At 42.1% G+C, this 17,849-nt stretch overlaps 1 protein-coding gene across 9 annotated transcripts in view; it reads right to left on the bottom strand.

Moving 5' to 3' along the window:
* Positions 1–354: 354 nt before the first annotated feature.
* Positions 355–17,849, bottom strand: part of Runx1t1 (RUNX1 partner transcriptional co-repressor 1) — a 149,162-nt gene continuing 131,667 nt past the window's right edge. For 8 of the 9 annotated variants that reach the window (XM_041657148.1, XM_041657152.1, XM_041657147.1 and 5 more), the window contains 2 exons: positions 15,035–15,225; positions 724–5,669 (listed from right to left, as the gene is read on the bottom strand). In XM_041657148.1, the coding sequence (XP_041513082.1) occupies positions 5,394–5,669; positions 15,035–15,225 (467 nt within the window). In that variant the 3' untranslated portion in view covers positions 724–5,393. The other variant, XM_041657156.1, reaches the window with a different exon arrangement.

Raw genomic sequence — 17,849 nt, 5'->3', positions numbered from 1 at the left:
TCTTGCCAGTGCAGGGTAGAACTCCAGCCCTACACAGTTAGCGTCGGGAACAAAGAGGGGGCATCCCGTCTCATAGCCACTGGAAGCTCCCCCTACTCAACTGTCATGCTTGTAGGTAAAGCATAGTGACCTTAAGAGCCCTCCATAGATTTCCCATCTGTGGATTTGCAAGTGTTTTAAACAAAAGCTTATGTAAATCAGAAAATTCCAGAAGCAAAGGAGAAGCAACTTTGGATCTATCTTCCTGTCTGTGTAGATGGAGAGGTTTTATGGAAAAGATATTTCCTGCTTTTGCCTGATCCAGTTTCTCTAGTGTGGTTGAGAATAGACTGACCAGGGACAAGCTTAGGCAAGTACAACTTTATTTATTCACCTTGGGATAAAGATATAAACAGCCATACAGAAAAGCACCTCTTTGATCATTTCTTCCCCCTCCCATTCTGGGGAAATAGCTTAGTGTTCTTTTCATGGCAAACAGAGTTTTAATATTATCGAACATATCAATAACATCATTTAGAAAGTGGTGCTCACCCCCAGAAGCTGATGGACTTTGTTCCCATCCTTCCTCTAAGCTCAGCTATTTCCCACTTGTGCAGCATTGCCTGTTGCACACACGTCGCAGCGCCTGTTGTCACGGGCTGTTTATAAAGGGGCTTTTCAAGGATTCTCAGCACTCTCTAGTCTCCATACCTTCTGGTTTCTGCTCTGCTCCACTGGGAAGAGAAAAAGAAAATATTTGTACAAACAAGGAAAGGCAATTGAGCCAGGCTGGTTTGGTATACTAAGAAAAAAAATTTAACTACAAAATAGTCAGCCTGTTCATGTTATAGGGGTATGAAAGTCATCCATGTTTTACATGTTCTCCCACTGCCCTGTCAAATGAGCTGTTTCTCAAGATCAGCTGGAGAAGCCAGGTCTCAGGACAGAGATGGGGACCTAGTTGGCATACAAAGGAAATGAACAGAAGGTCCTCAGCCACCCTCCCACTCACAAGCATCTATGTGACAGCTATCCAGACTCAGTCCTTACACATACAGTTCACTTAATTCCTTTAAACTAGTTTTTAGCCCATAGTGGGAATCTTCCAAGTAAATGGGAAATCCTGCTAGAATATAGTATATACAGTCCTTAAAAAAAAAAATGTGTTGTGAAAACTACATGAAAATCCATTGGGTTCCTAGTGTAGAAGACTGATTGGTTCTCTACATTCTAAGCTACTTTATAACCAATGCATGAGAATGAATATATATATTAATATGTATATTAATATATATATAGTTAAAAGGATAACATGGGTTTCAGAAACAAGTTAGACACTCCGTACCATGCATGACAAATGCACAGAAACAAGTGTGAACATGCTGGCAACAGATGAATAGGTCTGCCTCAGTGGATGCGCCCTGAATCTGTGCATAGCTGCAACCTGCTGAGAGCCAGAGACTCAGAAGATGGGAAATGGACCTTTCTGAAGAAGACGACCCAGACTAAGCTATCCTTTCCAATGGAGGACCTGAATATCCTTCTAGACGTGACTGCTTTGACCTCACAAACATTCTCTCATCATGCATGGATGAACCACTCATGTTAGAAACATACGCTGTAGCTGAAAAGACTCTAGGCATGCTCCATGAAGGATTGACTTCCCGGGCTAGGGTCCCTGAGCTTTAGCTTTGGCACACTGTGAAGATAAGGGAGACAGAATACAGACTTTTTTTTAAGCATTTTTATTACACAGTAAAGAATACAACAATACCTGAATCATACTTTAAAGATTCACAGGTTGACAGACCATACATTACAGTCCAACTAAGGAAAAAATAAAAAAGATAAACAAGAAACCACAGTTGAGACATAGTAGACGTCAAAGCTCAAGAGTGTGCCGACAAAAGCATGATGCCTAGCCCCGCCCCCAGTGTTAGTCTACCGTTAACTTGTGGTACATGTCTGAATTAAGTATTGCACAACAACTTTAATTTTTCACAATAATGTCGCAGAACCCAAAATAATTAAAATAAAATTACTTCAAATCTGCATTTCAACAGTCTCCAATTTTTTTTTCTGTCCCTTGAGGAATTCGGACAACATGGAGTCGCTTTCTTTCCCTAAGTATTCCAGACATAGGCATGCTTTGCATAAGTAAACCAGCCTTGAAATTTTTAAATCCCCAAGACATGCACCTACACATTAAAAAAAAAAGAAATTAAGAAACAAATTAAAAAGACAGGTGGCCCTGTCACACACAGTCTCATGACAGAGAAAAAGAGAAAGAGAAAAAAGAGAGATCAGAGATAGAGGACGCCCTATTCCTATCAGCGACCACCATTCAATTCTATCCAATGAAGGTAACTTTTTGTAATGTGTAATACCTACAAATTAATACTCTCACATAGCCTGAATATAAGTGACAAGCAAGAAAGGAAAGGAACAAAAGTCTTCTTTTCTTTCTCTTTTTTTTTTTAGGTTTATGAGGTCTGCATTGTTACCAAGAAGTGATATGGTTTGCAGCTGTATGAGCTTAGCTTTTGGTATCCTGGTTCTCTTGTGCCCATTTGGTTTGACTAGACCAGTTTCTGTTAGCTACCGGTGCAATATTCATGCTGTCAGAGGTAGAGTGAAAGTTTTTGCCACTGAGGAGAATGTAGCAAAACAGGAGGAGAGGAAGAGGAGGAGGGGAAGGAGGAAGAGGAATTAGAGATAGAGCTCAGAGTTAGGGATTTTTTTTTTGTTTTGTTTTCACTCAGGGTGCCCTGAATTAAAAAGGAATGAGACGTACTGTACTAATCCTTATTTTACACACTAGTGTTAAGAATAACAGTGCTGTCCCACATACATCACAGCTTCTCAAGCTCAAGACGTGTGGGTATGACATACCTCATTTGTGGGATTCTTTAACCCTTCGTAGCCTAGAACATAGAATAGCTCTAAGAAAGGACTGTCCAGTGTCACAAGCAGACTAGAAAGCAGAGTGAGGTCCAAGGATTCTGGGAGCACCATGGTAAGACAGAACCCGTTCAGAGCCTCCTGTGTGCTTCTCACTTCACTTTGGCAGGTGTGCTGGCAGATGGACTTCCAACATGCAGAGAGATAGATGCATTGATTTGCTCATCAGAACTTCCTGAACTAAAAGGCCATTCAAAACAAAAAAGAACACAACACCACCTGAACAGAATTAAAACCGACTGGTATATGAAAGTACAGGGGAAATGTTATAAGAAAATCTTAAATTGGCGAGACATAAAGCAAACCCATGAGGATCACCTCTTATGCAGATAACTTAAAAGCCACTGAAAACTGTATCCAAGGGCTACATCAACCCCCCTCCCACAAGCGAATGGATTGTACTCGATTTGTAAAGAAATGCTTGGTGTGTGTGTATGTGGAGTGGTGTCTTCCCAGCCTTGTCAACTTTGGTTGTCTACACAGCCTGCAGCTCTGCCGACTCTTAAAGCACACAACCACATCCTGGGCTATTGGGTTTCAAAACTAACACGTAGTTCTGGTCTGGACCCTGGACAACGAAGGGTTAATGGATTCACACTGAACATGGCTAACCTGCTGATCATTTGGAAAGTATTTCTGGTGCTTTTCAGAAGTCCTGGTTTTGGTCCATCAGATCAGTCTTTGGCTGACTTCCCGATACTGTATAACCTGGCACCCAGCAGGGTTAAAGCTGTCCGTCTACACCTCAGCATTTGGAGCTCTGATGATTTCATTTTTTTTTTGTAAAATTAGAAATACTTAAACAACCTTACAGCAATATGCATGCACTGTCCTTTTTTTTTAAAAAGTAGGATATCTTGTTATTTTATTTTTTTAAAAAAGTCCCTAATAATTTTTTTCATAAAAAATAAAGAAAAAAAGGAAAGAAAAATTCCACTACTACTCTATGCTACAGCTAAAACTGGTAAAATGGCTCTAGCATATTTAAAAATTTTGTTTGAAAAAAAAAAAGAGCATGCCCAGGGAGTCATCGTGACAGTGCAGAATACATTTATGTACACCCCTCTTACACAACACCCATATGCTAGCATTCCATGAAGCATGCTGGTTTCCGGAAAAAAACCCTATAAGAGAGTGAGTTAGCAGCTCCAAAAGATAGCTTCTTCTTTTCTTTTCTTTTCTTGAGGACAACCAAAAAAGGTTTTTTTTTTTCCTTTTCTTTTTTTTTTTAACTACTAGAGAAATATCACTAATACATACAGATATAAAAGCAGCATAGAAAGATACAGGTTTCTCACCAACTAGGAATAAGGAGACTAAATGTGGGCATATGGATAAACTACAACGCATCCTCACATTTGGCCAACACATTTACAAGAAGAACACCATTGGGAACCTCACAGGACAGAAGTGTTTAACACCAAGAGAACTATTAGATTTTAATTAAAAACCAAACAGGGTGGGGTTGAAAAATTTTGGAAAGGGGGCTGGAGCTGGAGCCACCATCTTTTTTTTTTAAAAAAAACTAGTTTTCAATATAAAATGAATGAGCTGGAATAGACCCAATGTCTTACTCTGTGGAACCTTGCAAAAGTGAAGAAATGTTGAAGGGTTATTTAGGGCAGCTGGCTGAGCTGGAAGCTGCCAGAATGCTAATTAACTGCAGGCTGTCTCTTAAGAGTGTGTGTGTGTGTGTGTGTGTGTGTGTGCGTGTGTGTGTAAAGGAGCCTTTGTATTATGACATTTTTTTTTCTTGCTGCTGTGGTCATACATCCCACTGGAAATCATCTTTCATTTTTCATTCTGTTGACCTGGATATTATTATTTCGCTTCAGAAACAGGAAAAAAAAAAAACGAACATCTGTGTCTCCTTCCAATCTGCTGCACATCTGCGCGTTTTGTAGCGGGTCTTCAAAGTTCAGTTAGCAACCCACAGACGCCATTCATCTTCTTGTTAAAATGTCTAGTGCTGTATCCAACGCTCGTGCCCTTGAGGGATCGCCTCTTTTTTTTTTCTTTCCATTATTATATATAAAGAACACTGTGACTTTTAATATTAGCATTTTTGCTTTCAACAGCAATGAACAATCTCTTGGTTTGCTGCTTGGTAAAGCATTGGTTAATGAGGTCATCTAGTTTAAAATCCCAGCTACTTGGAAATAACAGGGAGGAGGTCAAATCTAGCATTTCACGTTATATTTTTTCCTTTTTTCAGTTCTCTAAAAAGATATCTTTGTTATCCACAGTAAGTCATTACGACCCGTTACTGGCCCTCTGTGTTTTACTACCACCTCAAAAGATACAGTTAGGTTCTCTCTTGTTGAAAGTACTGAAATAAGATAGATAGTTCATCTATAAACAAACAAACAGAAAAACGGCTTTGAGCATCTGAGGATGAGGAATTGCTTTCGTGTTGGTTGCGGTGTCTTTCCTCTGACAGTCCGAGCTTAGGTCTAGCGAGGCGTCGTCTCTATGGTGGAGGGTGTTCCCGGGGTGGTCGACCTGGGCGTGGCTGCTGGTGGTGTGTCCATTGGGCTCCCAGCCCCACTGCTGGGTGTGACTGAGGAGCTGACTGCAGGTGTGTCTCCCTGCTGTGGGGCCTGCAGGGTCTGTCCACAGATGTGGTGGTGCTTCTCCCAGTCTTTATGCTGGCAAAAGGAGCCACAGTACCGGGCGGTGTTACAGCCACTGCAGGTCTCGCTTGCTTTCCGGCCACAGTTCCAGCAACTCTAAAGAAGGAGGAGAGACACCAGGTGAACGTTTCATGGGTGGGAAAATCTAGTAAACCTGGGAGCTGTTCCTACAGCTTCAAGAACTACAGACACAAAATGGACAATTCTGAAGGCTTCAGCGCTGGTGTAACCTCCTCTGGGCTGAACTTCCAATTGCACCACAGCGCAACCCTCTCTTTCCTCTCCAGCCTGCTTCCTTCTCCTGGCCTGTACTCTGGCATCCTGAAGCTTGAAGCTGAGAGGAGGAGGAGTGGGCAGCAGTGTTGGCCAGTGCTCTGTTCCTCAACAAGGGGCCACAGCTCCAGGCAAGCCACATTCACGGGAAGGCACTGGGTCAAAAAGCCCTACCGCTGGCCGCTGTGGGCTGTTCTGGATGGGATATCTGATTCCTTTGGCTGATGTCCCAGCCCCTGCAGCTGCTCTGGATGGGCTAGCTGGTTCCTACCAGGGCTTTACCTGATGGCCACTCATCGTTTTGTTCACGTTACTGCTAGCTCTCCATTCTATCAGGAGAGACCCCGTCACGCTCCTGACTCAGTCTTCACGGCTAGCACATAGACTACACGTCAAACTCTCCTAGCTCTTCTTCACGTGTGCTGCCTGGTCACCCAGGTGGTCGCATGTTAACCTGCACTTCCAGGCTAGGGGAACATTTCCAATATCCCCTACAGAGGTACTGAATTTTTTCAATTCAGACTCAGTTGTCTCAATTTTCTGTCAGCAATGGCTATGGCATTGACAAAAATGGCTGAGGACCCATTGTTTACCAGAAAAACGCCTTCTTCCTGGATTTGGCTATTTCCATATGTAGTAAATTATCCATGCTATACTAATTCTAACCTCCACTTCCCAACTTTTGTTCTTCTCGCACCAATTCTGGAATGGCTAGGTACAAATCCAGTACTCTGGGGAAAGGCTTTCTCCTCCTGGATACTAACAGGAACCACAAAGCAACTAGAGGACCACAATACTGGACTTATTGAACATGAGATGAAGGATTCTGTTCCCTGTTCCATCCCAGCCTGGACGGGATATGGCAGAGCAGAAGTGGGCTCTCTGGAGAGTTAGCTCTTTCCACAGAATCCATTCAGTAACCCTAACAACCAAACACAAGGTTAATCTTAGAATACCACTCTTTACCTCAGTAATTGGAAGGGAACCATCTCTGAAACCAACCTATGATAAATGCTTCTTAGCCTGACAGGGATGAGATGCTCAAAAAAAGAAAAAAGAAAAAAGAAAAAAAGAGAAACAAAACAAAAAACAAAAACTTGTGAAATGAACACATGAGTTGATGCCTAATTTAGTCTTGAAAAGTAAGAAATCCTAAGGCTGGGTGAATAACAATTCTACTTGGATACAGCATTTCCCAGCTGGCAGAGGTCCCCTGTGACTCAGGGAAGTTAGAGGGAACTGTGCATCGGGAGGAGGAAAAACCAGCTGCCAGCTTTAAAACACAGAAATGAGGTGACCTCTGAAATTTACATGCTAAGACAAACACCTCATGAATCAGACAGAGCACAGACGTCCGAGAGACTGAAGGCCACCCGTGTGGGGTCAAGCTAATGGAAGCAAGGTCAAAGGGGTGGGGACCAACTGTGACAATTCTCTCAGAGATGCTTCCAGCAGGAGGGACAGCACCTGAGAAAGCCATACCGAAATGTTCATCTCATGAGTAAAACATGTTTCTAGCTCCTGGGGAAGACTGATTCCACTGTGAAGTGCTCTGTTAGGTGGCCATAGTATTACACCACTGAGTTCCCTATGCCCTGGTTCTGTTTTGCAGTGCCCGGAATGAAACCAGGGTCTTCCACACACTAACCAAGTATTCTCGCACTCAGCTACATCCTCAGCTTTTGTCAATGGTTTTGATTAGTTTCTGGCAAAACTTTTTTTTTTGTTCTGATATAGGGTTTCTCTGTAACCTGTCCTGGAACTAGCTCTTGTACACTAGGCTGCCCTTGAACTCACAGAGATCTGCCTGTCTCTGCCTCTTGAGTGCTGGGTTAATAAAGGCATGGGCCACCAATACCCTGCTGCAAAACAAATTTTTAGCAATAATCTAATAATACAACCAGTTGACAGTTGTGATTACATCGCAATTAAATCACATTTTAAAGTAATTACTGAGATACTGCATGGTTCCTCCGTGTGTTCTCTGTATTTATGGGGCTCATTATGTTGGGGGTATGTCTAGAGATGACTCATGAGCCTATGAAAAACACTGGAATGTAAAAAAAAGCTGAAATGTCAGACTATTTCCCTGACAAGCAAAGCTTTATTCCACTGTGCAGAATATATAGGGATTTTCAGGAATTACATTAACTGCTAACAAGGGGATCCTGGAGACTCTCAAGGGTCAGAGGCTAGGAATTTCAAGAACTCTGGTTCCAAGCCTACAGAATAGACTAAGGAGATGGCTCAGTGGATAAAAGTGTGCTCTGTGTAAGTCTGATGACGTGAGTTCCATCCAGGAACACGTGAACAGATAGATGTTGTGGTCTGGCCAGACGCTCAAGTGCTGGCTACCCAGGAGGATGCACCACAGCCCCAGAAATGAGAGGGACTCTGCTTCAATGTGGTGGAAGATGAGACCCCACTCCTGAGTGCTGTTCTCTGATCTACAACACACACACACACTCACACAAACACACACACATACACACGTTGGAAAAAGTTCTGCTCTGTGTCTTAAATCCTTACCCCTTCAGAAATTCCAGTACTAGGGGGAAAAAAAAATCACAAATCACAATCTATAATCTCAGTCTACTAACTTACTTGATAGGGGACTATCGCTAGTAAAGCAAATCTGCAAGGATCAGTCAGTACCTACAATTTAACTTCTTTTTCTAGTTCAATTAAATGAAGATGAAATGTCTCCAGGAGCCAGGTGTGATAGGTCACTCCTCTTAACTCCATCACATAGGAGGCTGAGGCTACTCGTGGACTACTTTAATGGGATCTCAAAGAGCCATTCTCCAAAGAACACATAAAGAAAAGAAAATCTCAAAACAGGCACAAACTCTGACCATGGCCACAAGAAGAAGCCTTCCTCTCCCAAGCTGAACTTCGCTGCAGTGCGTGGATGATTTTTCCATGAAATTGTCAATAAATGTGGGCCCGGCCCAGCTTGCGAAGCTCGAGGGGCCACGCTCTGTGCTTGGAGTGAAGTTTACTTCTGTGGGGTTTAGCTTTCAGGAGATTGCCAGCTGGGTCCTGGAACCCACTCATCAAATAAGCGATATTCCTAAATTACATCAGAAAATCCCAATTAGGGAACAGAGACCCAAATCCAAAACAACATTTTAAGGAAATTAAACATCTAATCTGAGTCAAGTGGCGTCTTTAGGAAATACCCCGGTGTGAGTCCTATCGTGTTTTGGCAGAGGCACATTTTGGCAGGTTCCAGGGTGGTAACTGCCCAGTGCTCAACGGCTCCCTCAGATTGAAATCAGATGTACGCAACATTCTCAATTTAAACTGATTAAACACACAGACTAAACCAGGTAATTACAAATGCATGTGCCGGGGAGGGAACAAGGAGACAGAATGGGGACTTCTTTATTTTTTAAAGTGTTTGCAAAGATGGGAACAATTTTACAAATATAAAAAAAAGCCATGGAATTGAGCCAAATGCAGAAACAGATGTTTTGGATAGTGGAGCTGCTGAGAGCCGAGGCCTCTTGCCGTAGTCCTTCCTGGTTCTGGTCCAAGAACTGAGGGCCCTGAGCAGTTTCTCTCCAGCTCTAAAGTCCTTTCTTCCCATTCAGAGGAGCAAAAAAGAGCAGCTGAATGATCTTTCAGGATTAAAATTTTTAAAAACTTGCATATTTTATTGCCCTTCACACTGCATTCCAATGAGTATATAGGAAAATTTAATACATGCGTGAGTAAAAAAAAAGAAGAAAGAAAGGAGAAAAGAGAGAGAAAGAGAGAGAGAGAGAGAGAGAGAGAGAGAGAAGAAAAACTCCCATGTGGACACTTCCCAACCCCATCAGAAACCTTAAAACGCCATGTCTATCATTTCTCTTGGATAACAGTACTCAATTTCCTGTCTGCGTCTATGCCTAGGCAGCTGATGCCTGACCAGCAGTTCTGACCATGAACCTCTCATCTGGAAATGGAGGAAGCATGTGTGGTAGCTTGGCTGAGAGATATTTCCCATATCCTGGGGCATCTGAACCTTCAGCCCCCATTGGTGGTGCTGTGTGGGAAGGTTTAGGAGGTGTGGTCTTGCTGAGGAGGTATGGCACTGGTGGGGGAGTGGGAGGAGCTTACTCTACTCCCAGTTGACTTCCTCTGCTTCATGCCTGCCATTGAGGCTGTGAGATCTCAGCTTCCTGGTCACGAGCCTTGCCTCCCGCCATGATAGACTCTTATCCCTCTGAAACCATAAGCTAAAATAATTGCTTTTGACCATGCCAAGTTGCCCTGGGATACAGGTGAAGAATCAAGGCCGGATATAAAGTTCCTCTTTGCAGAATACATTAAACACACTGTTATATACAGATATATACCAAGGATAGATGGAAGATTCTGGATGCCAGAATTTTATAGCAAAGATCCTATACTTTTTTTCTATCAGAAAGTCCCTTTGTCCCTTGGGGCAGGAGAGCTAGTTCCTTTCTCTTGTTATTTAGATATACAGAGAATAATCTGACTGTCCTAGCAGCAAAAGACACTTCTAGTCTTCACTGTTGAGAACTCTTTTTCTGAGAGACAAAGGCTTCCTGCCCAATGACTGTCTTTTTCACTAGGTCTTATCTGTAACTGGAGCTCAAGACACTGAAATAAAATCGTTCTAACTACAATCCACAAAAGCAAAGGCTCCTCTTCTGATTCTATAAAAACAAAACTTTACCAAGCAACCTGCTGACCTGAACCCACAAGGAGATCACATGTTAGACCCCACACTGCATTTGACCTTTAAAAGCCATGCTCAGGGGTATTTTGCAGTCCAGGATCCTAAGGCCTTAAAAGTTTTTTCACTTTTGCATTAAAAGATTTCTTCCAAGTTACAAAGAGAAGAAACTACATAGCCAAGGTGTAAGACCTCCCTAATCCCCAGCTGGCATTTGGACTGTCAGTCAAACACTCTTTGCAAAATGCCCCCCTCTGCCCATGTAAGACCTTTTCTTAGGTCCCACTGTGGCACCACTGGTTAGAGGAGAGTATTGTTCCCTACAGTGGGAGCAGGTTGGATCATGAGCCAGCGAAGACAAGATATCATGGTAGGTAACCCAAATGGCACAGGCTTCAGAGTCAGGGCAGCCTGTGTTTCATTTTCAGTACCACTGTCCAGTAGTACTAAAGCCACAGGCAAATGGCTTTAGCTCTTGGAGCAAATACAGGAACTGCAGTGTGGTTCATAGTCATGGCAGTGATGAGCACGGAGCCTGAGGGTCTGTGTGCACAGCAGGGGTTCACCCTACCTCTTAGCACTGGCTGCAATGAAGATGGGGGTTTAGTTCCTGCTCTGGATGCAGTGCCTCTGCACTACTAGAATCTGAAAGCTTGCACATCCTCCACGTTAATTGCCTTCGCCCACAGGCATTGAGAGCTCCAGGGAGAGAGCCTCCTTAGTGTCTGGCAGGGTTACCTCCTCAGACTCTCGCTTGCTGAAATCGCTGCTGATTTTGGTTTCCAAGATGCTTCTGTTTCTTCTACTGTAACTTTGCTTTATTCCCTTGGGGTGTTTGAAAGCAGGGACTGGCATAAATAACTGTCCTGTTTTTCCCAATCTAGTGTCCACAGTCAGCCACAAACCAATGACTCCAACCTGCTGCCAGAGCTCCCACTGCCTCCCCAGGCAATACTCCCCGACTGTGGACTTCCTGGGTTGCCTTGTCCAGCACGGATCTCATGATTTTGTTTTATTTGATTTATATCTTATTTTGTCATTTGTTTAAAAAAAAGACTTCTGGGTTCTACTCTTAGGTTCTTCTAGTTACAAGAACAGTTGATTATGCAGCCAGGTGAGCATGGTGTTAACGTCTGGTTGCAATGTAATTTATTATCCTAACAAGCACATTTGAGAGTAGTGTGGGACGCTCTAAAGTACCTGAGCATGGCAGCTTCATACTATGCATCCATGTACTCAACTAACACCCTGTTCAACAGTGGAGAATCCTAATTTTAACACTGGACAAAGTGAACCTCATAAGCTTCTATTCTTCTTATTTATTTCCACTGTAAAGACTTGTCTATCCAGCTAGACTTACTAATTCGCTAGAGCTTTTAAAATGTGTTAACTAGTATTGTTTATGTGCACAGCACAGAATACCCAAGCATAGGCTACCTGTTCTATTGTTTCCCCGAACACCATGGATAGATCAAATCTAGTACAAATTTTTGTTTTGTCTTGTTTCTCATTGTTATTATTGTTTTTCAAACATAGCATCTTGTAGCTCATGCTGGCTCCAAGCTTACTACTTGGTGAAGGATGACCTTGAACTTCCTGCCTCTAATTCTAGAGTGCTGAGATTAATGCAAGCATCATCAGTTTGGGTTTGATGAGTTGCTAAAGATCAAACTCAGGGCTCCGTGCCCCATACATAAGAGCTACTTGCCCAGTCCTTCAGCAAGGTTTTAAATGTGGTTCATATCTGGTCTTCTGATGTATGAAGAGGACCCCGTGTGAAAATTCATCTCCTGAGTTTCAGCCAGCCTATCTAAGGTTATCCCTCAGCCCCAACCCCCACCACCACTACAACCATCTTCCTCATCTTGACCCCAAACAGAGACAGCCCCTCCTTTTAGTTTCCAGGAATCTCTTGCCTCATCTCAGCCTGAGTGTCCCCTCTAAGAACTCACCAGCCATGTCATCTTCTATAATCTACCCCCCCCACCTTGCTGTTTCTTCCCTGCAGGGACATTACGATGGCCTAAGGAAAAAGCAGCAGCCACAACGGTCAGTCTACCTGATTATCCTTCCACAACAGAAGCTTTCATCTTTGAGGTTCACCATAATTTAATTACTTAGCTTTCTTGGTGAATTGCAGTCAACATGAGAAGAAGATTGTGGGACTCTCAGGGCCAGCACTATCCCTAATACATAAAAAAGCTCAATAATTTAATATAAAAATAAATAAATAAGACAAGTGGTGGTGGTGCACACCTTTAATCCCAGCACTTCAGAGGCAGAGGCACGTGGATCTCTGTGAGTTCGAGGCCAGCCTGGTCTAAAAGAGCTAGTTCCAGGACAGCCAGAGTTGTTACACAGAGAAAATCTGTCTCAAAAAACAAAAACAAAAGCAAATAAACAACAAAAGAATAAATAAATAAGTGGGGAGCGTTAAGGTGTGCATGTGTTCATGCGTGTGTGCTACTTCCTTTCAGAGTCAAAGGAGGCCTATTAATTTGTAAGATTTTAAAAAAATCAACAAGTGTTAAACTTAATGATAATATATATTTTTTCAACCAGCTTCTACCATAACCAGACTTCTTATTTTTATTTTTAAAACATCATAAATTGTCTAAAACTCAATGTTACTTGCACCTTATTTGCAGTCAAATGGTTAATGTTCAAGAAAATTGAAAGCATCAGAAATAGGTGAGAATTATGAGTTGTAAGGAATCTGTTGTGAGATAGGCTGGACCTCACATTTCCGGCAGATTCCCTATTTAATGGGCCAATCAACATGAGAACCAGACTGGGCATGTCCTAGCCTGAGGAAACCAGAGCCCTCTAGGTTGTTGGGAGGAATCCTGGGAAGGACTAGACCTGAACTTCTAGGTCCATTTAATACACTGGGTTTATAATGCCAAGACCACTGTCACCATCATGTTTTTTTCCACATGGTTATATAGGAAAGACACAACATGTAGAGAAACTGAAGGAATCTCACATGCAACTGCCTGGCTGAAAGCATATGAACTCATTTCCTTCCTAGGCAACCCTCGACAAACACTCTAAAAAGGCACATCAGACCTAAAATGCTTGCGTGAAAACAAAAATGCATACAGGATGATAAGTGTTCCTCATGACATCACCAACTTGCACAAACCCTCTTCAGTAGACATTCATAAACTTTCAAAAAAAAAAACCCACAGAAACAAAACAAAGTCCTTATTATTCTTAATGGCGTGATGCCAGGAAAGCTGAATTTCTGTCTAGTTTAATACAACAATGGAAAAGCCAGCCTATAAAGGAAGATAAACTTCCCTCTGCCCCTCTCTTCCTGAGAAACTTCCAAATGTTGGAAATCAATTCCTTTTGTCCCCCTGTTATTCATCTGCTATATATTAAATAAAAACTCTGGGCACTGAGTGATTCCCGCAGGTTCTTTCATCTGTAGAAAATCCTGCTACAAATTAAATCCTTACCCTCCCTCCCAAAGTATAGACACGTATTGTCGTGGGGCATTGACTTATCAGCCCGTGCCTCCGCTAGCTCAGTTTTGTGAGGCGAGCTAATGGCAGCCTTTTATCTGGAGTTATTTCGGAGTTGAAGATTGTGTGCTATATTAATTAACGTGGAACAATTCTATGCTGTTGAGATTCTATGGCTATATGTTTTAAAACATTCTGCCACATTTTAGCTGTTTACTTACCAGTTCCTTGGGTCATTAGGCCCTGAGTGAGTGCATGTGTGTGGCTGTGGATGTGTAGAAATAACTGTACTGGAATAACACTCAATAATATGACACAGAAAGCGATGTCATGGTAGGACTGCACAATGGTTAATGATAGATCACATGAAAACAAAGATCATACTTCAGATCTTTTAGAAATATTTAAACCATGCACACATTACTTTAGCATTGGGCTTTAGGATTCATTATTAAAGTAATTTTAAGTACAACTTTGGGGAAGATATGTATTTCACATGAGGAGCTGGGGAGACAGCTCAGTTAGTAAAGTACTTTCCCCACAAGTAAGGACCCGAGCTTGAACCCCCAGAACCCATGTAAACCCTGTCCAGGACAGTGCACACGCTTATAATCACAGCACCTCACTGTGCAGATTGGGCATGGAGTGGGAGACTCCCCCTTACAAGTCCATAAACTGAAATCTGTGCAGATGCAAATAAAGAGACCCTGCGTAAAACAAGGAAGCAGGAAGAGACTAGCAGCTAAGGTTATTTTCTGACTGGAGTTTATTTGCCATGGTGTGTGCTGTGTGCACGTGTGCACACACACATCCACATCCACAGTTACACACGCATCAAACACACAGATCAAAAGAAAACTTCCTCAGTGTTTTGTTTACCAAATACATCACAACACCTTGGTCTGAGAACTTTTCTTCCAACTGGTTAATGAGTAAATAAGATAACATCTGCCTTAGGTCAGCCCATCAATGCCTAGATTTTCCCCGTGATCTGTCCAATCCTTGGTAGGGGCGCCCCAGAAAGGCCTTACCTCGCTGGAGTCTTCCTGCTGGTTGATGACCGCCAGAGCGTCCTCCGCTGCCTGCCGCTTGGCCTCAGCCACCGTACGTTCCATCTTGGCCCGCTCTGTGGTAATCATGTCGTGGGCTTTTCTCTCTGCCTCAGACACAGCCTTCTGCAGCTCCGTCATTGCCTGTCGCTTCACCTCGTTCACTGCCTCCTCTGTGATGTAAGGCCAGACCAAAGGACAGAACATCCCTGGGTTAGCTCAGCACTAGAGACAGCCATCCCTTCTTAACAGAATTTCACAGAACAGACCTAGCTCTCGTCCACAAGCCGGGACAGTTCTGTCGTCTAAAGATCAATCCAAACACTTAAACTCATTTAGGAAATCAAAAGTGAGAATTCTTCTTTGGCATGGCCTTCTTGGCAATATTTTTAATGCATACACCTTTCCTTAACTTTCTCACACCATAGTGCTTCCAGAGGTGATTCTAGAGCCTGTAGAGGGGCAAGAATGTCCACACGGAACTTGTAAAGATCAGCCAGATACACAAGGATCCAGTTTTCTAGACTGACATCATGGTGAATGCCTGTAATGACAATATTCAGGACTTCAAGACCAGCCTAGGCTACAGGATAGAGTCCAGCCTAGACTACAGAGTAGGATCCAGCCTGGGCTAAAGGGTAGGGTGGCACAGTTTTCCTTTTCTTGTCCTTGCTTGAATAATACAGATATGTGCTTCTACAGAGTAAATGATCCAGAATTTTACAAAGAACCTTGTCATTTCTAAGTCTTAGGCTGCTCTCTGTCTACTTCAAATATACCCAGTAGTTTGGGACAACCAACTGTTGCATTGGACAAACAAAACCGAGTCACACCACAAGCCACACAGCCGGGCCTGACAGCAAACCTACAAGGTGTCCAATTATCTGTTTGGCTGCACTCAAGATGCAAAGAGTCAACCACTGTAAGGCAGAAGATTGACACCTAAAACAAGTACTTCCCACTTTTAAAATATTAACTGTTCAAATTAACAAGGTAAAAATACCCTCCTCCTGAATTAGTTTATCTAATTTTCATCTTTATTCAACGTAAAATGACAATGATTAATTGAAAATTTAATAAGCAGTAATTATTAACTTGGCAAACCTATTACCAATTAACACTCTATTAAAACTAATTATGACATGTTTCATTCAAGTGTTTGCACTTAATTGTTTCACCCACTTAAAAAGCACCTTAATTAAATGTTGTTTAATTAAAAATATACATTCCCAATAAAAATGTTTTACTGTAGATTGGGAGTGTAGGAGCTGCAAGTCCTCTCAGGGTTCTTCAAGCCTTGCAGTTGGTTCTACAGTGCGTGACCTACAGGCCATCAGAAGGCCCCTCCTGCCATTAACTAACAGGCCTTCTTCAGCCTCAGCCACTCAGTGCCATCCTTCCTAAAGGAATTTCCTTAAATTACTTGTCTGGCTAAGTTTCATACACTCTACTCGAAAAGAAAGATCCAGATAGAAAATATTAACTAAGCCATGCTAATCCTCTGTTAGCTCCTGCAAGGTAAGTCCTGGAAATCTGGATAAAATCAGAGCATTGTACACAGCTCATGGCCCCTTCTTTACCAAGAGGCAAAAGCTGCCTTGATTAGCCTATCATAACTGACTCAGGGCTCCGGGGAAGTGCTGCCCTTCGAACTATACAGCCAGGGTCTAATTTAGTTTGAATATTCAAGGTGAATTAAAATTCTATCTAAGTTGTAATACAGGACAATAATTTTTGCTTAGGATCAAAGCTGTAGCTTGACTAATTGTATATGCAAATAAGGCAATTTATATTTAAATTATGCATTCCTATTCTAATCCCACAGGCATGTACAGATCAGCAAAGAGAATTGGTAGGACATTTGCAAGGTGCTTGAATATTTATTACCAACTGCAAGCATTCTTTGATCCTTTGAAAAGAAATATACTGAAGAAAAACATTCACTCACAATTTTGGAACTACTTTTATGTTTGATTTTTTTCCCCTCCAGTTTTATAAGGATCCAGTGTAACTTTTGAGTTCTTTTGTTATCTTGCATTGAAAAATATGACTTTTAGAGAAAGTGGATGTGGCCTTCAATGTTTGTTAGGATTTGTAAATTTTTTAAAAATAAATATGAATTAAATGTCGTTAAGCTATCATTGGAGCAATATACAGAATTTACATAGGGTCTCCCCCGTCTGTGTATGTGTGTGTGTGTATCCAGAGGGAAAGGCAAAGTGGGAGAGGGAGAATGAAGACAATATACACAAATGTCATAAAATGAGGAGTGGATAAAAGCAGAAAGAAATTGTGATTACATTTTTTTTGGAAATATTTTATGAAAATTTAAAATCATTTCAAACTAAAATGACATCAAAACTGGAAAAGATTTGAAAGTATTTGCTTTTGTAACTACAGTGTCCTGTTGAGACAATGCATTGCTAGTACCACACAGTAGCTTGAGCGCTATCTAACTCTGCTTAAGTCAGCTTTGGCCATGAAAATAATACTTAGCACTTCTGTGGCAAAGGCACACTTACAAGTTGCTCTTAAAAAACAGGAAGGCAGGTTTGTTTATTGGTTTAGGGCTTTTGCTGTTGTTGTGTGTTTCTTTGTTTGGTTTGGTCTTGTGAGACAGGGTCTCATCCTGTAGCATAGGGTGGCTCCGTCTTGCATCTCCGTGACAGTTTTCCCATCACTGGGATTACAGGTGTGAACTATTATGCCTGGGTCTGGCTTTTGTTCCTTTGCTGACAGAGGTACATTTTAGAGTCTTTCCACAGTCTAAGAAGCTGAGCGTAGATGGCCCGTTTTA

The sequence above is a fragment of the Microtus oregoni genome, unplaced genomic scaffold (genome assembly GCF_018167655.1).
Source record: "Microtus oregoni isolate MIOR12 unplaced genomic scaffold, Mior012 000008F_ref0000371, whole genome shotgun sequence".
In the NCBI taxonomy this organism is placed as follows: Eukaryota; Metazoa; Chordata; class Mammalia; order Rodentia; family Cricetidae; genus Microtus; species Microtus oregoni.
Note: the sequence above shows the minus strand (reverse complement) of the source record. Positions and strands in the feature narration are given on the sequence as shown.